This window comes from Ornithodoros turicata, chromosome 5 (genome assembly GCF_037126465.1).
Source record: "Ornithodoros turicata isolate Travis chromosome 5, ASM3712646v1, whole genome shotgun sequence".
In the NCBI taxonomy this organism is placed as follows: domain Eukaryota; kingdom Metazoa; phylum Arthropoda; class Arachnida; order Ixodida; family Argasidae; genus Ornithodoros; species Ornithodoros turicata.
The window spans coordinates 59,193,266-59,215,247 of record NC_088205.1 but is presented as its reverse complement, the minus strand read 5'-3'; the positions used below and the strand labels follow the sequence as shown (position 1 = coordinate 59,215,247).

The following is a 21,982-nucleotide window of genomic DNA, read 5'->3' as shown; positions in this document are numbered from 1 at the left end:
CTTCCCGAATGGAATGTTTTGCGTGACAGTTCTTGGTTGGCTAAGAGCGTGCTATGAGGTGAAGTTCGTTTTTAAGAGTGTGGCGCATCAGCACCTTTTTCCTGACTTGTTGCATTTCATAAGATGACTAATTACTTAAAACTTAATTACGAATGAACTCTTTAATTTCGGGCTTTCGGGAAAAAGTGAGACAGCAGAATGGGAGAAAATCCTTGTCAGAAGCATCTCTTCTTTTTAAAAAAATCCGGAAACAGACACGTGCGTTGAGGTACCAATCGCCGAATTTTGCTGTGTAAATATGAGCCGAAACTGAAACCGCGCACCTCAGGAGCGCATGGCTTTCCACGTCCTCGGCTGATCTGGGCCGCAAAGCGCTTGATCTTGCCAGCAGACCAACACCTACTCCAATCAGCTCCATCGCTCCAAAGCACGTGTCCCTCTGACGTGGGATGAGCGTACCTCCCTGCGCTTGTGATGCGCGCTGTTTCAGTTTGGGCTCATTTGCGCAGCAAAATTCGGCGGTCGATATTTCGACACAAGTGCTCGTTTTGAGCACCTTTTAAAAATAGAAATACTTTCAACGAGGACTGTCTCCCATTCTGCTGTCTCACTTTTGCCCGAAAGCCCTCATTTAAAGAGTTAGTTAGTGAATTTTTGGTAATAAGCCACGCAGTATAATTGCATGTTTTCTTCGAGGGAATGTCCGCCTGGTCGCGTAACCAACGTGCAAAAGCGATATGCTGTTCTCATAATATTTGATTTTAAAAATATATATACGGAATAAAGAAAACACCTCGTATATTGGAAGGGCCTTCCATGCCCCACAAAGATTCCTGGTACTCGATATACCAGTATTTACACCAGAACTTTGCCCGTTCTTTTCCCCCAGCCCAGCCAAGCTGCCCTGCCCAGGAACATTCAAATACTTTTGCCATCACTGGTAGAGTGTGCAAAGGGTCTCCGACTGGCTGAAAGAGGAGAAGAAACCAATCAGGAATGAGGAAAACACGAGTCACCGATATTTCTGCGCCCGACACGAAGTCCCATTCGTCCGAAAAAGAAACAGTTTACATTCTTGGTGTTCGAATCAGTACCCCGTATCCAGCTCAGCATTTGACGCTCGATTCCTTATCATTAGGGCACCGGCTCCAACATCGTACAGCAGAAAAGGACCGGAAGACGCAGCGGCGTCGATGCCGCATCGATTCAGGGTCGTTTTAAAAGCGATCCGGACAAAACGACGCAGCCTTGCTTGCGTGCAACAGCTGCAGGTGTTCAAACCAGCTGCCTCGTCAGAAACGCATCGCGTCGTGTTATTACACAGGGCGGGGAGATGTATTGTAGCAAGGACAGACTCCTGGGAGCTGTAAGTCGCCCGTTTTACGTTTCGCTCTTCAATGCAGACATCCTGATTGTTCCGTGTTCCTATAGCGTGATGGCAAACTGGAAGTGGATCCACAATGTTAACAAGGTACATGTGGTATCAGAACGAAACAGATATTAGAGAGTGTTAGTAGCCCGTTGATAACGTCTCCGTGAAGTTATCATATACTGTAAACGTATTTTTATTCCCGATGTATTAATTTTCGCGAATCGCGCATTCGGTCATTTGCGAAATTATTCGCGAGTACTTAATTTCGCGATTCCAGGGCTGTTTCCTTTCGCGGGATAAACGTCAAGCGTTCGCGAGTACAATTTTTCGCGTTTTTATAGCGGTCGCGAAATTCGCGAAAATCAATACATCGCGAATAAAAATATGTTTACAGTAAGTACCTACCGGAACTAATGGCAACGTGCATGACCCAGAATCTGATTCGTTGATTGGATGAGGTAGATACGGCACATGTGAAATCACGTTATCAACGGTATACCTCTCTATCGTCTCATTGTTCTTACACCAAGCCCGTGTGCTTGTCGATAGTCGATACCCCCTCGTGTAATTTATCACATGACCGTCCGCTGCAACTATTTTTATCATCTTGTGGCATAGCTATATCAAATATTGTGCGCTTTTTCCTCGGTCATGCCATCGTGGACGCTTCACTTCACTCTACGTATTTGCAAGTCAGCGCGGTTCCTTTTATTCGCTGCATAAAAATTTCGTTAAAATGGAGACGCGCAGTTATTAGAAAACTACGATAAAAGTTTCTGTGTGCAATACTGGTGAGGGATGCGACGAATTTCAGTTTTTTAATAGTAGCGGTGACATAGCTTGATTGTATCCAATACGAGTACGACTGACAGTCTCAAGATGGCTGACAGTTTCATGCGGTGGAATTTCAGACGGAACAGTTCTGTGATGAGAGGGGAAGAATGTAGAGCGAAATCGTATGAAAACTAAATCAGATTAAAAAAAAAAAAGAGAAAAGTATTGAGATCTTTGTCATAACCCTAGGGAGAGAGGGACATATGTACTTCTTTTTTCAATTTTTGTTAGCAATATGTACACACAACGTGCTGTTACGAGGAGATCAGTGGTATCATTGGACCAATTAACACGCTTTCTTCGAGTCTGTTACGAAATTAAAGCCGTTTGGGAAGTTCCTAGTGCACTGTAGAAGTGCTTTTTTTTTTTTTTTTGCGTGGAATTATTTTCGCGTTTTTCGCGCATTCCTCCAAAATCGCGAATTTAAGTTCCCGCGAATAACTCTGGCCATATGAGGGCGAAAATCGTGCGGCGCTCGACGCTATACCGTGACTACCTTGACCCTTTCTACTCCATGCATCCATCCCATCAGGCAAGATGTAAAGAAATGAAAATTGATCACGCTTTTGTTACTCCTACAAACGCATTGCACTGTATATATATATACCACTCTACCACGAAACCGCAACATGCCCAACATGCCACAACAAGCTGTTTCTGTTGTCGTGTCTCCTACTTTGTCCGACGTCCCCCTTGGCAGCCTAAACTAGTAAAGTAACGCAACATGCCTTTCCCCGCCTTCTCAAAACCAGCTTGTATGATCGTACGACATCTCAAACGAACTGTACAGTGCCCTGAGTGATAATGAATGAGAACCGCTAAAATGAATTGGCAGACCTGCACACGGCCAGTACTATAGCCTCCTGCATGGTCCCTAAGGGCCTTTTCGTCCCATGTCTGTGAGGAAAAGAAGGGGATTGAACTAGAACGCCGCCATCCCCGTGAACAACGGATGTCTTAATACGTGCCGAAATATGCCCGAGTATTGACCGCGGCACGATAGGCAAGAGCAAAGCACTCCCGGAAACCTGTATCGCGAATTTAAGTTCTCGCGAATCACTCTTCAAATCAGCTTTGTTCGAAAACGCGAAAATATTTTCCACGCGAAAAAACAAAACAAAAAAGAAACACTTCTACAGTATTCGTTCAGTTGTTGTGACAGACGTGCATTCTCATCCTGAACTTTCAAATTACGAGTATGATGTTCTCAGTGGACAGGACGAAGGACAAAGAGTAGAGAAGCAACTCGCCCTTTCCTTGTGCGCTGAGAACATCACTTCTTGTAAGCACCAACCCGGACAACTTTTGACGTATAGTTTAACGAGAAAAGTTGTCCTGGTAGGTTTGGACAATTTGTTCTTTCGTCGAACTTGTGTTTCGACGAGTTTCTTTCGCACGCTGTCGAAAACAAACAAACAAACAAATCTCTGTCCATCTGTGATGCACGCTGCGATTGTGCCTGTTATGTTTACACTGCTGCTGTGTTCCTCCATCCTGCTTTAACCTGTCGAACTATTGCGGAATTACGCTCGAGCTGTGTTTCAAATCTTTACTGCACTATTTATGCACGACCGGCCACGGTGGATCAGTTGGTGGCATGTCCACCTAATACTGGTCCCAAGGTTGCGGGTTCGATTCCGGCCGAGGACGCCAGCAGCTTGATGGCAGCAGAGAGGTTGCTTTGATACGCCGTCTTCCGCGGGGGTTTGTGCCTGTGCGGAGGTTTCCGTGTACGTTAAAGAACTAAGGTAGGCAATATTAATTCACAGACCGACCACTGTGGTATCGCTCATGGTCATAGTTGTCTCGCAACGTACAGCCAGGAACTATCATTATTTACGTATGGCAGAGGTCGATAAAGATACAGACCGCAAAAAGGGCAGGTATTTTGTTACTTAAGTTGGATATTAGGTACCAGATTGGTTCGCTTATATCTCCATTTGCAATATATACCACAAGCCCACATACATTGAGGTATGGTACCACAATTGTTGCAGTGAATCACCTCACCCCATCGTCATTCATGTAGTTGTTGTTGTTGTTGTTACACCACAACCTGCCCTAGTTGAGAAACTCTGTACTGCCTCCGCTTATAGCCTAGCACACTGGTTCTCAACCTTTTTCTCTATACACCACTTCTGTCGTTCTCCTTCTGCGTTCAGCAAGGCGGTGTCCCCCCCCCCCCCTCTCCTTATATTAACGCCAAAGCAATACACGCATAAAACTTTGAGGTATTTTATTGCTACTTCCAACTTTGTTGGAAGTGTTGTTCGCGGCGAGCGACTTTACTGCTAGATAGCCCTTACAGTACCGTGCGCACCCAGCAGCCATGATGACATACCGTCCAGGCGTTCCTGGCGAGGGAGATGTTCTGTGAATGATCTATACGTAGTACTACGCAGGGTGCGCGCAAGACCCGATTGGAGGCGAATGTTACTTGGTATCGTTCCCCCATGACATCCCCAAACTTGCTCCTCACCCACCCACCCCCTCCAGGGGGGAATACCCCTGGATGGGGTTACCGGTTCGGCCAAACGGTTCAGGTGAAATGTTTGCTTCACCACCGCTTCCAGTCACTGTTTCTCAGACGTTTCAGCAAGCCAGTTTCTCTTGCAAACCATTATACATGTAGATGACTTTCAATGGTTCTACTGCTTTCGAAAATCAAATCCTATATCAAGCGTTTTATTCGGCGAATTTACGAGCCCAAACCCACATGAACGGTGGCGGTTCAATGTGGCAATGGTTTCCTTTCAGTTTTCAGTTTTCCTGGCTATAGAGATGGCAGTTTATCGTGGTATTAGTTTTTGGGAGTACCTTGCGTGGAGCGTTTGTCCTAATAAGCAGTATACAATCCAAACATGACTTTAGTACAATACACTGACTCATTTGAGTTGAGTAGAGTTGATAAGAAAAGAAAAAAGGGAAAATGGAACTGACTCATTTCATTTTGCGTGAGTGTATAGTTCTCCAAAAAGTTAAAAAAAAATAACGACTTGCTTGATTCGTTATGAATTTCGAGCATGCATAAGGCAAGAACCACTCGGCGAAATTGCCTGTCGTCTTCTGTTCGCCTACCTTCTCTCTCTCCTGCAATTATTTAATTATTTATTAGACAACAGATACTGCTATCTTATTGTCATAAATGAAGTGTTCCGGGCCATAGGGCCTATGTACTACGCTTGTCAGCGAAACTTGTATTTGGAGAGGGTACCCGGCATTAGCTCGACCTATATTACGTTTGCGGTGTAATATCAGTATTATTAAAATTTTTAACTTTGGTAGACCGGTACAAACCAGTTCGGGCCTTTATTTTCACAGCTCTAGACCCGAACCTGAACTGAACCGACATGCTTGAACCCAAATCCGAACCGAACCATCAAAAATGACGGTTGCAACCCCTGGTCCTGTTACGTAATACCTGAACAGAAACTGCGAACTTGCATTGCCTTTTGTGTCCACAGTAATCAAAGTCAGTGAGTCGACTATGAGAACTTTTTATACTACTTCTATGACAGACCCAATGTTACGTCAAACTTGGATCCGATGGAGTCGATGTGGTATAGTATAGTCTTCGGTCTCCTCGCAGTCTCAAAGTATTTCTACAGTTATTTCCCATCCAATGCTCCGTTTGGATACTTGGGCGCACGACGCCTCTGTCCTCTCTTCTTGTAGTGGTGCTCGCCGTCTATCATACACTATTCCCACTTTCTTCACGAACACGGCGTTTAAACGAACGATTCGCGCTGATGTCGAAGGCTTCGAAGCACGAACAACAACAACAAATAAGTTAATGATAATGAATGGGGAAATTCGCCACGTAAGGTGCGGCCCACTACCCCAAGGCACAATGGGCGAAGCACGAATATAGAGACAGTAGCAACGGAAAACTGGGCGAGTTAGTGAGGCATAATTCAACGTGAAATGCAGTGGACACCGAACACACGAGAGACGTATATAGACACGTCTTCGTGTATATGTCTTTCGTGTGTTCGGTGTACACTGCCACAAAGATAGAGGCTGCACGACATCTCTTTCGCAAGAAACTGCACTCTTAGAAATGAACTTCACCGCACAGCACGCTCCTAGCCAACCATCATCTCGAATGATATCGTTATCTGCCCTGATTTGTGGAAAACGGTAGGCGTACGCCATTTTTGTGACAATTATGAACCGCATAAGTGTCACAGAAAAGGCGTACGCCTACCGTTTTGAACAAACCCTGGCACATAGCGATATCATTCGAGATAACGGTTGGCTAAGAGCGTGCTATGCGGTGAAGTTCATTTTTAAAAGTGTGCGATGCGTAACGCGCACTATTCCTTCGCGAGGGAGGCCGGTAGGGATTTCCTTCCCTCGTCATCCTTTCATGTGAACCTTTTTGGAATGGGGTAGGGTCCTGCACTCAACGCAGGGAAACATCCCACATCATCATCATCATCCATTCATCTATGTTGTTGTTGTTGTTGTATTCCCTCGCGACGCATTTTGCCGTGCCAAGGATCGAATCACTATCTCAGTGGCATATAGTGTCTTGCAGGAACTGATGATGTGCCAGGGCAGAGTCCTATGACTGCCAACGCGGCAATGACACAGGCATGCTGAGATGGGAGTCAAAGTGCGTTTCTATACCACCTGGGGTTGCGATAAACTCGAGCAATAATTCTGCCCTGGTTCTCGCAATACATTTTGTCCTTTCTAAATATCTGTAGCGTGGTCTTAGTCAGACATTTTGTAGGACCGCCCAGTAATCTCTTAACGCGCTTATACCTTTTCCAAGGGCCGCAACGCACCTTCGCTTGAGACGCTTTCTGGATCTGTGCACTACGGCAGCACCAACAACCAGTCTCATGGCAGGTCATCCGCCTGGCGTTTCTGGTTTGACAATGGTAAGGCATTCTTCCATGCTCTTTACAGCGGGCCTATATTTTCGCACAAGGATATTCGGACTGAAAATAGCGTTCGGTGGGAAAGCTTTTTCGTACAAAGCCCCTTCCTCTCCTCAAAATGCTGTGCTGTGCTAAACGTACGTCTACCTATATACGAATTACAATATTATTTCCATGCTACGCTTCTCGCATTCCGCCAGAATTTATTTGATTATATGTACAACAAGCTTAGTCTCTCACATTGTGTTGCTCATAGCACGGTCAGAGACCGTGCTCATAGTATTCTCTACAACCATTGACCGCGAACAATAGAGTTTGTAAGACGTCCCCCTCTAACTTGCAAATACGTTTGATTCATATGATGTGACGTCTTACGTTGGAATTGGAATTGGAAATGAAAGAAAAATATGGAGATGTTAGTCCCGACCCAGTCAGGACTGGCTTACTCCGAAACGCGTTTGTGGGTGGAAAAATAGAGCTAGAAAAAAGAGAAAAACAAACAAACAAACAGACAAACAGGAAAGAGGTAGAGTGGGTCAAGCAGTAGAAAGCATAAAGGAAAACGGGGAAAAGGAAAGGGGGAGACGTTAGGTACAGAGAAACACTCACTGGTTCACTGGATCACGTTCTTGTGGTGTTGATACGTCTGTTGCATGTTTCTTCGTTTATATTTATTCGTCCGGACGTTTACAAATGCAGTACATAGTGAATATTAAACTAAAATGCTCCACCTTCTACCCATTAAGCTGTTACGTTCTCATATTTTCTTACGACAGCATTCTCGTGTACGTTGTCACACTGCAGTTTTTGTTTGTGTCGGTCAATGCTTGCCTTTGCACTTGCTCTGGATGTAGGTTCTGACTGCATCACGTATGTTTCTGTGTGTCTGAAGTTTACATGCGGAAATGTAAAAATGGAATCGTTTATGCTGTGTACGTGCTGAGCTTGCGGAATAAAAATCGTACAAGACTTTGCACAGCTGTACTTGTACCAACGGAACGGACAGACGTCTTTTGTCGTGATGACAACAACAACAACAATAAATGAAGAAGTGATGATGACATGGGATGTTTCCCCGTGGTAGCCACAGGACACTACCCCATTTCACAGTGGTTAATATGAGAGGATGAATTATGGTGAGAATGAAGGCAACGACAGGTCGGAGTTCTGTTTAGAGCTCTTCAAGGAGTCCAGTGGCCTGCATGAAAACGAAAAGGGAGCGAAGAGCCCGGCACTGATGTTCAGGGGAGCTCCATGGGCCAAGTACTTTGGACAAGCTGAATGGTCTATGGTCGAGGGTCGTGATGACGTTTTTGCGCAGATCCTTGAAAACAGGGAGTAAATTGAACTGGAAAATGCAGATTTGTGCACGGTAAATATTATTCGATTTGTTGACTCGTCCGAAAAGAAGTTCACTGCAGCGTGATCAGGAAAGTAAAGAGAGGAGGAAACCTAGCTCTCTCTCTCTCGGTATGTATTTTCTGTTTGAAGTTCCTGCATGTCTGACTACTTTTTTTTAACCACCTTTTCATGGGCATGCTCAGGGTCAGGAGGCTATTAGTGCCCCCATCTCCAAATACCTCGATTTTGCCTAAAGTGAGAGCATCCAAACTGTGATTTCACAGAGTATAAGGAAGACAATCGCCTGCGCTTAAACTCGTTTATTCAACATGTAAGCTATTTTCGGAATAGGAACTTCGGCAAGCAGACCACGAGGCGGCGCCGAACAATACTGTACCGGTCTCATATACACACGCCTCAGGACGTGGTCACTTTAAAGGCACGGTCGCAGAGCATCGTTCTCGTAATAACCTTATACTGAGTAATAAACCATGCATCCAGCATTCTGCTTTCCTGCAGCCAGTACTCTTTTCTGTTCTTTTTTCTTATATGTTTTCTAATACACGATTCGTGACCCGGTTGTGACCTGTTGTTCTCGTAGTAACATTATAATGAGTAATAAACCCTACATTAAGCATTCTGCTTTCCTGCAGCCAGTACCCTTTTCTGTTCTTTTTTCTTATAGGTTTTCTAATACACGATTCGTGACCCGGTTGTGACCTGTTGTTCTCGTAGTAACATTATAATGAGTAATAAACCCTACATTAAGCATTCTGCTTTGCTGCAGCCAGTACCCTTTTCTGTTCTTTTTTCTTATAGGTTTTCTAATACACGATTCGTGACCCGGTTGTGACCTGTTGTTCTCGTAGTAACATTATAATGAGTAATAAACCCTACATTAAGCATTCTGCTTTCCTGCAGCCAGTACCCTTTTCTGTTCTTTTTTCTTATAGGTTTTCTAATACACGATTCGTGACCCGGTTGTGACCTGTTGTTCTCGTAGTAACATTATAATGAGTAATAAACCCTACATTAAGCATTCTGCTTTCCTGCAGCCAGTACTCTTTTCTGTTCTTTTTTCTTATATGTTTTCTAATACACGATTCGTGACCCGGTTGTGACCTGTTGTTCTCGTAGTAACATTATAATGAGTAATAAACCCTACATTAAGCATTCTGCTTTCCTGCAGCCAGTACCCTTTTCTGTTCTTTTTTCTTATAGGTTTTCTAATACACGATTCGTGACCCGGTTGTGACCTGTTGTTCTCGTAGTAACATTATAATGAGTAATAAACCCTACATTAAGCATTCTGCTTTCCTGCAGCCAGTACCCTTTTCTGTTCTTTTTTCTTATAGGTTTTCTAATACACGATTCGTGACCCGGTTGTGACCTGTTGTTCTCGTAGTAACATTATAATGAGTAATAAACCCTACATTAAGCATTCTGCTTTCCTGCAGCCAGTACCCTTTTCTGTTCTTTTTTCTTATATGTTTTCTAATACACGATTCGTGACCCGGTTGTGACCTGTTGTTCTCGTAGTAACATTATAATGAGTAATAAACCCTACATTAAGCATTCTGCTTTCCTGCAGCCAGTACCCTTTTCTGTTCTTTTTTCTTATAGGTTTTCTAATACACGATTCGTGACCCGGTTGTGACCTGTTGTTCTCGTAGTAACATTATAATGAGTAATAAACCCTACATTAAGCATTCTGCTTTCCTGCAGCCAGTACCCTTTTCTGTTCTTTTTTCTTATAGGTTTTCTAATACACGATTCGTGACCCGGTTGTGACCTGTTGTTCTCGTAGTAACATTATAATGAGTAATAAACCCTACATTAAGCATTCTGCTTTCCTGCAGCCAGTACCCTTTTCTGTTCTTTTTTCTTATAGGTTTTCTAATACACGATTCGTGACCCGGTTGTGACCTGTTGTTCTCGTAGTAACATTATAATGAGTAATAAACCCTACATTAAGCATTCTGCTTTCCTGCAGCCAGTACCCTTTTCTGTTTTTTTTTCTTATAGGTTTTCTAATACACGATTCGTGACCCGGTTGTGACCTGTTGTTCTCGTAGTAACATTATAATGAGTAATAAACCCTACATTAAGCATTCTGCTTTCCTGCAGCCAGTACCCTTTTCTGTTCTTTTTTCTTATAGGTTTTCTAATACACGATTCGTGACCCGGTTGTGACCTGTTGTTCTCGTAACATTATAATGAGTAATAAACCCTACATTAAGCATTCTGCTTTCCTGCAGCCAGTACCCTTTTCTGTTCTTTTTTCTTATAGGTTTTCTAATACACGATTCGTGACCCGGTTGTGACCTGTTGTTCTCGTAGTAACATTATAATGAGTAATAAACCCTACATTAAGCATTCTGCTTTCCTGCAGCCAGTACCCTTTTCTGTTCTTTTTTCTTATAGGTTTTCTAATACACGATTCGTGACCCCCGAATGACCAGTACCAGCCTATATAGGGAATTCTCGATAGTGATGGGCAACTGTCCAGTCACGCGAGGCAACATTGAACTTGAGCGTGAGCAGTGCAGCAGGATATACCTCTCAAAACTGGGCCCGAGCATTACAAATCAGAGACGCTTTTCCTAACTCGTGTGCATGGCCAAGCAGAATGCACAACGAAATGCCAGATTGATCATAGCAGAGTGAAATTGGCCTCTCAGAATTTAATGGTTAATTTTCAGATGAGTCCGTCGTGAGCAGGCTTCAGAAAGCTCGAGAAAAAAAGAGTGATGCAAAGACCTGGGCTGCAACTGCGGCAAACTACTGCATAAGCACAGGTAACATCATCGGTCTTTATCCATCAACTGATGTCTCCGCGGTCGCGTTCCAATGATGATGATGATGATTGGACCTTTTTCACAACGGCTTATGCGTATGCGTATGACCTTGTGGCGCCGGAGAGGGTTATCTCCGTCTTCATTAGATGGCGCAGCATGGGGACGACAGAAGTGGGGACCAGTGGGGGGACCGCACGAACGACGCGAGCTCGTCGGTCCCACTCCGGACCGGTTTTGGTCCTTTGAGCTACACACGTGGATTTGTTTTGACGCGCTCCGAGCGTAGTTCGCTGGAGAGCCGCCGGATACGACGCGTATGTGAAAAAGGTCCATTTGTCCAGTTTTTACACAGTCCATATCTATCCTCCGAGAGCATATAAGAGCTACAGTCACAATTGTATATCTCCGCCGGCGGATAATGTAGTCCGCACATTGGGAGTTGGGCATATACGATAGATGCCGGACGGCAGGCCTTTAAAACCATGAAAATGTGCCCCAAGTATGCATCGTCTCCGCCGAGTGTTTTACATGAACAGTGTATACGAGCAACAATTTGAAGCATGTGTGCGCACCACATTGTGAGTTGGAGGAGTCATGCGCCCGCATAAGCCAATCACAGTCGTCTAGAGATTATTGGGCGGAGTTGAGCTGTAGGACTTGTCTTGTCCCGAAGTTTTGAGTGTATCACCTAACATTCTCAGACATCATGAAAAATAAAATACCCTCCGGAGGCCTTATGCTCGTCTATTGGTCTCTAGAGAGACGTCTCTTCGTTAGATAATTTTTACGAATCAAGCTACTTCGCTATTCTAATTTATCCGTGCTTCACTGTTGCTATGATATACAGGGTGTTTTTTTTTATCCGTTACTGAATTTTTATAAAAAAGCCTTGAGAGTAGCGTCGATGTCGTTTTTACAGTTGAGTTCTACGGCCAGGCCGACATCCTCTCGAAGAAAGTATGCAACTACACGATGTCCAATTACATAAAATCCATTAATGAACTCTCTAATTAGGGGATTTCGGGGGAAAGCGGGAAATCAGAATGAGAGACCATCCTGTTGACAGCCATTTATTTTTATATTTTCAAGTCGGCCTACGCCAGACTAACTTTTCCTCCCTTTCTTTCTTTCTTTTTTTTTTCAATGAACATATTCCTCCCCCCTCTCTACGTTTAAAAAATCCTGAAACACGCATGTGCGTGAAGATATCCACCCCTCATTTTGATACGTATATGAGCCGAAACCGAAACCGCAGCGGCCTAGAACGCAGGGAGTACAGCCCTGGCCATGTGATTTGGAGCGATGGAGATGATTGCAGTAGGTGCCCGGTCAACCGCTTTCCCGCCCAGATAAGCCTCCGTCGGCGAAGGTGATGCGCTTCTCAGGCGCGCTTTTTCAGTTTCGGCTCAATTGCATATCAAAATTCGGGAATTAATATCTTAACGCAAGCACGTGTTTCCGGATTTTTTAAACGTAGAATGGCTTTCAACTAGGATAGTCTCTCATTCTGCTATCCCGCTTTTGCCCGATATCCCCTAACTAAAGTGTTAATTAATGAATTTTAGGTAATTAGTCATCTTGTAGTTGCATACCTTCTTCGAGAGGATGTCAGCCTATCCGTAGAATTCAACTGCAAAAACGACATCTATGCTGCTCTCATGGCTTTTTAATAAAAATTCTGTAACGGATTAAAAAAAAAAACACCCTGTATAAAGGTCGGAGAGCACGTTGTCGGTGATACCTCCAGAAAATTATGTTTCTTTTTCTAATCATTGCTATTATCTGCTCTAGTTCTCTTCGCCCTTACTGTCCTGTTGACAACGGTGTTGCCGCTGGCTGAAGCCGTCGTTGGTAAGCATTCAGTTCGTTTCTGGCTTGGCAGGCATAAATTCGACAAACAATAATTCTACAGCACTTCGTGAGAAGCAACACGATGAAACCCTTTATCCACGTAACTTCTGAATTGAGCATGTCTATCCCGTCCATACGTTCTGTTGCACAAGGGCCTGCTTATTCACTGACACCACCACCAAAAAGGGAGATCAGACCGCTACCATGATGTAGGTACGTTACGTAGGTCCGGCAAAATTTGGTTCCGCTTTTCGTCAGCTGCTACATGCTAAACACAAACTGCTGCATTATTGCAGAAATAATGCTGCACGCAGTACAAGACCTTAGAAACACCAAGTGGACGGGCGAATGCAATGAGGGTGAAGGTCAGGACGGAAGGTCAGGGCATACATCATGGCGGCAACTCGGCGAGCGGCGCTCCCCTGCGAGTGACGTCATGCGAATAAACCTATAATTCCGTATACCGAGACGCGTTCGTGTGCGAAACACTATGGTGGTAAGAATACGCACGTTCAGTAGGCAGTCAAAAACGGCACGTAACAGTTACATTCGGACGGCATTGTTTTGGTAGGCGTCACCATTCCCCAAGTCGGCTTCACCTACACTCTTAAAAATGAACTTCACCGCATAGCACGCTCCTAGCCAACCATAATCTCAAATGATATCGTTATCTGCCCTGGTTCGTTGAAAACGGGAGGCGTACGCCTTTTTTGTGACAATTATGAACCGCATAAGTGTCACAAAAAAGGCGTACGCCTCCCGTTTTCAACAAATCAGGGCAGATAACGATATCGTTCGAGATAGTGGTTGGCTAGAAGTGTGCTATGCGGTGAAGTTCATTTTTAAGAGTGTAGCGCACGGGTGGCGCCATTCCTGGCGGAAACTTACGTACAGTCTGGCCACAATGGTAGCAAATAAATTAACGCGGCCAAACAAAAGCTGTTCCACGGTCCCTTGCTGTACTCATCTTGGTGTGTGCATATTTTCGGAAAGCATGCAGATTGGTGTCATTGCGCAAGCCAGACACGATGAAGGTTGCAAGTTGCAACATTAGCAACTTTGAGCAAGCAGCCGCTGGAGCAGCTAGCAATGATACCTCTTGGAAACTTACTTGAAACGTAACCACAAGACGCTAGATCCTGAGGGGTACGCCATTCGCAGAATATATGGCATGGCACAGATGGCACACATGGCAGAAGCAGAAAGCAGGTGCGAGGGCGGTCTTCCTGGCGGCGGGACTGGCGTGGCGATTCTCCGCCAGATTTAGCGGCGGCGGCTGCCTGTTCTACGGGAGCGCGTTTCAAAATATGCCGCCGGGACTTCTGATGGCTAGTCCATATCGCCGACGTCACCCAGGCTATCCTTGGCGCCGATTTCCTGCAGCATTTTCGCCTTCTCGTCGATGTCTGCCGCAAACGCCTGATCGACGCCACAACCCATCTTTCCGTCCACGGCTTGCGGCTTCACACGCCACCATCCCGAGTCCTGTCTTATACAGTTCCTGAGTGCGGCTACGCCTCCATTCTGCGAGATTTCCCAAAACTCGCTCCGCCGCCCGATTGGACCCAACCTGTTCAGCACGAAGTGGTCCATCATGTTACGACCCGGGGTCCTCCTGTGCATTTCCGCCCACGCCGCCTTGCGCCTGAGAAGTACAACATCGCCAAGGCGGAATTCGAGCATATGTTGGGCATATGTTCGAGCATATGGGATCATTTGGCCTCCCTCCAGCAACTGGACGTCCCCTCTACATATGGTTCCGAAGAAATCAGGCGACAGGAGACCATGCGGGGGTTACCGCGCGCTGAACAGAGTTACTGTACCGGATAGGTACCCTGTTCCCAACATCATGGATTTTGCCGCAAACATCGAAGGAGCGTCCCTCTTCTCCAAGATCGATTTGGTCCGGGCGTACCATCAAATCCCAATGGCCGAGGACGACATTGCTAAGACCGCCATAACTACGCCGTTTGGACTCTGAGTTCTTGCGGATGCCTTTCGGTTTGCGCAATGCTGCGCAGACATTCTAGCGGTACATTGACTCCATCATCCGAGGACTTCCATTCGTCTACGCTTATATTGATGACCTCCTCGTAGCGAGCCGTTCCGCAGAAGAACACGTTGAACATCTGCGCATGCTTTTCACACGCCTCCAAGACCACGGCATTGTAATCAACGCTGCTAAGAGTGAATTCGGCCTCCCGAAGCTTGATTTTCTCAGTCAGCGTGTCACCAGCCAAGGCATACTCCCGTTGCCATCCAAAGTTGCCGCGATATGTGATTTTTCCAAACCGACACACCAGTTCGTTGGAATGGTTAACTTTTACAGGCGTTTCGTTCCCTCCTGCGCGGACACTTTACGCCCAATCGAAGCCCTACTCTCTGCCCGAGCCCGTCGTTCAGAAACACTAGACTGGACCTCCGAGGCTACTGCTGCTTTCACGAAGATCCGTGAAGACATTGCTGCAGCCACTCTCCTCATCCACCCCCGGCATGATGCCCCCACAAGCGTCATGGTGGATGCTTCGAGTACCGCTGTTGGCGCAGTGTTTCAACAGAGTATATCCATCGTTTGGAGCCCGCTCGCATTTCTCTCGCGCAAGCTCAAGCCAGCGGAGACTCGCTACAGTACTTTTGGTCGTGAGCTCCTCGCCATTTTCCTTGCCATCAAGCACTTCCGACATTTTCTCGGGGGACGTACGTTCACAGTGTATACTGACCACAAACCGCTGACGTACGCCTTGTCGTCATCCGGATCGGGATATTCCCCTTGCGAAATTCGGCAACTGTCCTTCATCTCAGAGTTCACGAATGACATCCAGCATGTGAGCGGTGCCAAAAATCCCCTGGCAGATGCCCTCAGCCGGATCCATTCTGTTTCTGAACCTACCGCCACCATCCTTTCCTTGGACGCCTTGGACGAAGCGCAGTCGACTGACGAGGAACTAGCATCCTTTCGAAACCGTCTCACGTCTGCTTTAAAACACGAAGATGTCTTAATCTCGGGCGCCTCAACATCTGTTGCCTGTGACATGTCTCAAGGTCGCCCACGGCCTTTCGTCCCTCTCCCGCTTCGCCGACCCCTCTTCCTGAACCACCACTCATTGTCCCACCCGGGTGTCCGCGCAACACAGAAGCTTATCGGGGCACGATACGTCTGGCCTCAAATGAATGCTAACATCAAGCACTGGGTCGCGGTTGTCAACAGTGCCAGCGCAACAAGACCCAGAGACATACACGCATGGCCCCTTCGAGTTTTCTACCCCCTGACTCCCGTTTCGACCACATCCACATCAATCTTGTGGGACCCACAAACCTCCCCACTTCATCATCACAATATATATGTTGTTGTTGTTGTTGTGGGACCCAGGCCGCTTTCTCAAGGGTACAAGTACCTTCTTACCATCGTCGACCGTTATACCCGCTGGCCAGAAGCCGTTCCCCTTCCCGATTCCATAGTCAACTGTGGCTCTTGCTCTTGTCAGCACCTGGATTTCTCGTTTCGGCGTACCGTCGGTCATTACGACCGACCGAGGAAGACAGTTCGAATCCGCCCTGTTCACTGCCCTTACCTTCAGTGCTAAGCGAATTCGGACCACTTCGCATCACCCCGCGTCCAACGGCCTTGCAGAAAGACTGCACCGCCAGCTCAAGCTAGCCCTCCGCGCTTCACCGCAAACGCCTTGGCCCGGTGGCGGCAATATCGTCAGCGCCACTATAGCGCCGAGGCACGCGAGGAATAAAATCTCCCGAGCTCAATCGAGCTCTGGTTCTCCTGCTGAGCAGTTGCGTACCCTGTCTGTCCCTTCGCAACAAGTTCATAGATGTGAAGGCAGGGCCCAGCCAGAATCATGTTTCGAACCCGACCTCCATTGACCTCCCTTCGCCTCTTGATCCCAAGGTTGCAGACACGCTGTCGACACGGATGCGGGCTTGCACCTGGCAGAGGACACCAGTGAGACGGTACACGCTGCTTTATAAATGCCGTCCCTGATGAAGGACATTAAATTTGCGGTGCCGTACTGCTGAGCTCTCGGCATACGTTCAAAAATACTCAGGAGGAAAGGAGACGACCACAGCGTCGCTCATGGTGATAGTTCGATCACGAACAACAACAACAGCAACAAATAAGTGATAATGATGTAGTGGAATGTTTCGCCGCTGAGGCGGCATACCCAATCGGGAGGGTCCTCGAAATCCACCATTAAGAATACACGTTTAAGAATAAAACATTCAAGAATAATCCGCTTAAAAAATACACGGTTAAAAATATATCTCCTAAAATAAACCGCTTACTATCCCCGCTTAGAGATCACCGTTTAATAATCCACCATTAAAAATAAACTGTTTCAAAATCCTCTTACCATCTAGCACGGAGGCGGACTGATTGCAATTTGCGCGGGGTTAGATCATGTTATGTTAGGTTAGTTTAGTTTGGTTTCGGTTAGTTTTGGGATAGTTTAGGCTAGTTTGGTCCTATGAGGTTAGTTTAAGCCCCTTGCTTGCAGTTCACCTTGATTTGGGCCATACCACATGACCCTAGCAACTGTAGGGTGGATTTGGGGGGATTCTGAAACGATTTATTTTTAACGATATATTCTTAATCGTGGATTCCTTAGCGTTTTTATTTAAAGGGGGATATTTCGGCGATTATTTTTCTGCTTTGATTTTTAAGCGTATATTCTGGGAGATATATTTTTAACAGTGGCGTTTATTTTTGAAAGATTATTTATAATGGTTTCAAACGGGATACACCTGCTTCAGCAGTTTCCGACAATGGTGCCTCGTGAATTTCTCGCTGGAGTCTCGCAGAAATATCAATGTAACTATAACGAGCACGTCGATATGAGTATGATGTCGTCATCGGTGGATCTGTTCTATTCCGTTGACAAAAGGTTTAGCGACATTTGGACGAAACAATGAGGCGGTGAGCTTGGAGGAGGAGCAGTCTCCCTTGGCGACAGACGCCGGTAACATCGTGGAATCATTATTCACGTCGCCGTTCAGTGCGAAGAGATAATTCTAGAGAGAACACGGAAGTAGCAATCGCACATTCTTTCACTTTTTCCCACAAGTGGTTTCTGAAGCATCTGTCACTTCTCGGCTCGCGCCTTATTGCTTGGCGTACAACTACGCGGCGGAACGATATCGTTCTTGTGCTCAGCAAGTACGCCTCGTCCTTGGCGTCTCTCTTACGGTCGTTTTCTTTTCACGAATTTGTCCGCAATATCACTAGACATGCCTTCAACATCTACAGACTGGGCTTAATCTTATGCTCGCCTCGCATTGGAAACAGGAGGAATATCCGTCGGCCAGTGCCCACGAGAGCCCATGATACCCGTGAATCTCATCGTGGGCGGGATTCTCGGTGCCCTGAGTAGCAGCCTAAACATCGCAGTACGGTGGCACAACCTGCAAGCAGACGTGTCGGACCCGGACTTCACAAGCAGGAAATACTTAGTGGTCCGCGTGCTTACGGCAATCTTCAACGTCGGAGTCCTCATTGTTTTCATCGTAGGTAAGTTGGGTTAACTTGGGTTAGGTTGGGATAGGTTAGGAATAGACAAAAGCCAGCGCTATGTGACTCGCGTCTCGGAAAATGCTGGTGTAGGCTAGGCATCGTATACGTCGTTAGTAGGTCAATTCGTGACCGCCGTTTACTTTAGAATAACAAAACTTTATACACTACAACAATACACTAATTGTTAATGCCGTCATCTTTTGCATATTCGATCTCCGTTAGCCTGCTTCCGGACCAATTCTGTTGGATGATTTTAGGGATATGACATAAGGTGAGACGGCGTTTGCCATCATGCCATCAATGTGAACGCCATGTCGACTTATGTAACACCCCCAAAATCTTCCAGCAGAATTTTTGCATCCCGAGGAGTCGAGAATAGTCTCAAGCGAGAGATAATTGATACCGCAGTTAACCATTACAATTTCACACATGTACACTCTTAGAAATGAACTTCACCACATAGCACGCTCCTAGCCAACCATCATCCCGAATGACAACGTTCTCGCCCCTGATTTGTTGAAAACGAGAGGAGGGGCCTATTTTGTGCCCATTATGCACGGCACAAAATAGGCTCCTCCTCCTGTTTTCAACAAATCTGGGGCGAGAACGTTGTCATTCGGGGTGACGGTTGGCTAGGAGCGTGCTATGTGGTGAAGTTCATTTTTAAGAGTGTAGTGGCTCCCCTGCGAAAGTTGCAGTAAAAAATTAATACAATTCGTCTTCGTCCGTAATGTATGGATCACACCATACGTCAATAACATTTGTATATTACAACTCCCAAAGAATGCATGAATCCACACCAAGAACGCGTTCTATAGGCTCATCGGGACATATCAGTGGACGGCACGCTCCGTTATCTACTACCGGCCTGATAGACAGGCCGGGATGATAGGCGGCCTACATGCTCAACGACCTATCAATTACCACCTAGTAAGACGAACATGCCCAAAAGAAATAAAAAGTGTTAGATTCTTCGACGATTTCTTCGTTTACTGAAGATTGCTGTTGCCTATACGACCAGGTCTTTATACAGGGTGGTCCACCAACCATGATAGAACTCATAGTAAAAAACGTAGGCCCCGGAGAGACATGCGGTCAAGGGATTTTTTTCTGCCAATAACTTTTGCCACATATTGGTAACATTTTTATTTCATTTCAATAGACCTCTACCTGTTTGTAAACAAATGACGTCATAATGTCCGACAGCGCCACGAGTTTGGTGGAGTTGAACTACGTTCAAAGCTAGTGGCGAACAGGGTCGCGCCCGAAAGCCACGGTCTTGAGGGGATTACGATGGTCTCTGAAAAGGACGCGACCTTCGGTCCTACTTTTCTTTCAATAGGAGGCAGGGAACAATTGCCCATTCGTGGAACCCAGCTCTCCCCCTCCGATCTGTTTTGGTTTTGTGTCTACCAACGTCATGATGACGTTTCTCGGGTAGAGGTTTATTGACGGAAAGTTAATTTCTTGAATTGAACTCCGAAATTCCCAAGGCAACCTAACGTTTTCTTTGCGAAAATGGGTTCCCCTTGGTCATTTTACTCAGTATAGCACATAATCCCACTCGTAAAGCGTGAACCGCATGGCCCGAAAAGCGTCCGAATTCTTTCCGAACCGAATTCGGGACCGAACTTTTTTCGGAGAACAGAATTTCGGGCCGCATTCGGCCCGATCTGGCCAAGCCAGATTTCTCCTCCGAAATGGGAAGTGACGCCAACCGAAAAAGTAGAAGCATCCAATGGCTATCCAGCCGGAAGGAGAACCATAGCAACGATGACGTAGCAATGGGGTTGACTGTTGCCGTGTGTGCGATTTCTACACCTATGAATACAGGGATTATCTCATTGACCTGGATGGTTGAAGGGCGATGTTCCCCAAGGCCAGAAGTCTTCAGCCGAAATTCGGGGTGCATTTCGGTAGCATGCGGTGATGCACAAAAAAAAGTTCGGTCCCGATTTCGGTTCGGCCAGTTTTCGGCCAGTTTTTCGTGCCATGCGGTTCACCCTTAATGCAATGGCAATTGCCGAAATAAATTCGCGGAAGCTCTGTGGAAATGAGCCCCTGGCTCCGCCTCTTTTTTGACGGCTCGTAGTTTGAGCGCAAAGCTGCGAAGAAAGGAGGTTACATTGACACGCCACAGGAGGGGGGAAAGGGTTACAAGCCGTCGGGTGACCTCATTTTGGATAAGATAGCTCTGATTCCCGCACTCACCGCGCGTGTTTGTTCCGTGGGTAAGGACTGTAACCCTTTCCCCCCTCGTGTGGCATGTCAATGTAAACTTCTTTCTTCGCAGCTTTGCGCTCAAACTACGAGCAGTCAAAAAGGAGGTGGAGCGAAGGGCTCATTTCCACGGATTTTCGGCGAATTTATTTCGGCAATTGTCATTGCATTACGAGTGGGATTATGTGCTATACTGAGTAAAATGATCACGGGGAACCCATTTCCGCAAAGAAAACGTTAAGTTTCCTTGGGAAATTTCGGAGTTCAATTCAAGAAATTAACTTTCCGTCAATTGAAATGAAATAAAAATGTTACCAATATGTGGCAAAAGTTATTGTCAGAAAAAAATCCCTTGACCGCATGTCTCTCCGGGTCCTACGTTTTTTACTATGAATTTCTATTATGGTTGGTGGACCACCCTGTAGATGGTCATAGCTGTCATTCTTCAAATACGACTGTGCATGTGATCTAACGAAAGTATAATACGCACATTACAGGATGCGTGTACGTCTACCGCAGCTTATGGCCATCCGAGGACCCCACCAGCAGTTCCTACTGCTCACCTGGTGCCTTCTACTTCGCTTTCTGGCTTCACAACAGTGTCTTCTTGTTCCTCTTGCTCCTAACGTGTGTGGCGTTGATTGGGACGGTAGTCAATGCCTTCTTCTGTTAGCCTTATGCTCGTCAGGTCATTCTAAGATCACGGGGACGTTGAAGTGAAGCAACATGATCGTCAAGATGGCCTGTCAGTGACTTTTCCACAACGTGTGTCACATCACAAAGTGTCACCTGCCCGCTGGGACTCCCAGCTACGGCGTATACGAGCTGCGTGCACCACATCTTCACTTCATACATCGTCGCACGACTCCCTCCTGCAGGGATTGTACTTTTCATTGCATCATGTACGCAACTGCAAAAAGGACGATAGTGCCATGTGTTCGACACTTTCACGTGTTTTTGCGGGACTCATTCGAAGCAAACTCTTGGAATATATGTGTCCAGCACCGCATGTGTACTACTACGACATGAAGACATATTTACACGAACGAAGATGAAACGCTCTCACTTTCTGTACAGCATGAGCACCGCGTAGCCGCGCCGTGATCAGTGAGAAAGGACAGGGGAAGTCTGTTCATGAGATACGACCGGTGGAGAT

General features: G+C 46.2%; 2 protein-coding genes across 3 annotated transcripts in view; one reads left to right on the top strand and one right to left on the bottom strand.

Annotated features, from left to right (window-relative positions):
- Positions 1 to 1,178: 1,178 nt before the first annotated feature.
- Positions 1,179 to 21,835, top strand: LOC135394521 (transmembrane protein 272-like). 2 transcript variants are annotated; one of them, XM_064625299.1, is made up of 7 exons: positions 1,179 to 1,366; positions 1,432 to 1,471; positions 6,987 to 7,095; positions 11,139 to 11,234; positions 13,026 to 13,085; positions 18,382 to 18,603; positions 21,324 to 21,835. In XM_064625299.1, exons 1-7 carry the CDS (start codon positions 1,194 to 1,196, stop codon positions 21,497 to 21,499), a joined length of 876 nt encoding a protein of 291 aa, XP_064481369.1. In that variant the 5' UTR covers positions 1,179 to 1,193; the 3' UTR covers positions 21,500 to 21,835. The 2 variants fall into 2 exon arrangements, with proteins under 2 accessions (XP_064481369.1, XP_064481370.1); XM_064625300.1 differs by lacking the exon at positions 1,432 to 1,471 and having other exon boundaries at positions 1,249 to 1,366.
- LOC135394520 (rab proteins geranylgeranyltransferase component A 1-like) overlaps positions 7,321 to 21,982 on the bottom strand; it is a 216,146-nt gene continuing 201,484 nt past the window's right edge. Inside the window, exon 18 of the mRNA XM_064625298.1 lies at positions 7,321 to 7,332. The gene's annotated coding sequence lies outside the window, so the exon portion shown is untranslated. The remainder of the gene's footprint in view (positions 7,333 to 21,982) is intronic.

Excerpts from the sequence above, each read along its gene's own strand:
- LOC135394521 (XM_064625299.1), top strand. The coding sequence starts at position 1,194 with ATGCCGCATCGATTCAGGGTCGTTTTAAAAGCGATCCGGACAAAACGA. Across the intron at positions 7,096-11,138 it reads GCGTTTCTGGTTTGACAATG|ATGAGTCCGTCGTGAGCAGG; the intron begins GTAAGGCATTCT and ends GTTAATTTTCAG. Across the intron at positions 18,604-21,323 it reads CCTCATTGTTTTCATCGTAG|GATGCGTGTACGTCTACCGC; the intron begins GTAAGTTGGGTT and ends CGCACATTACAG.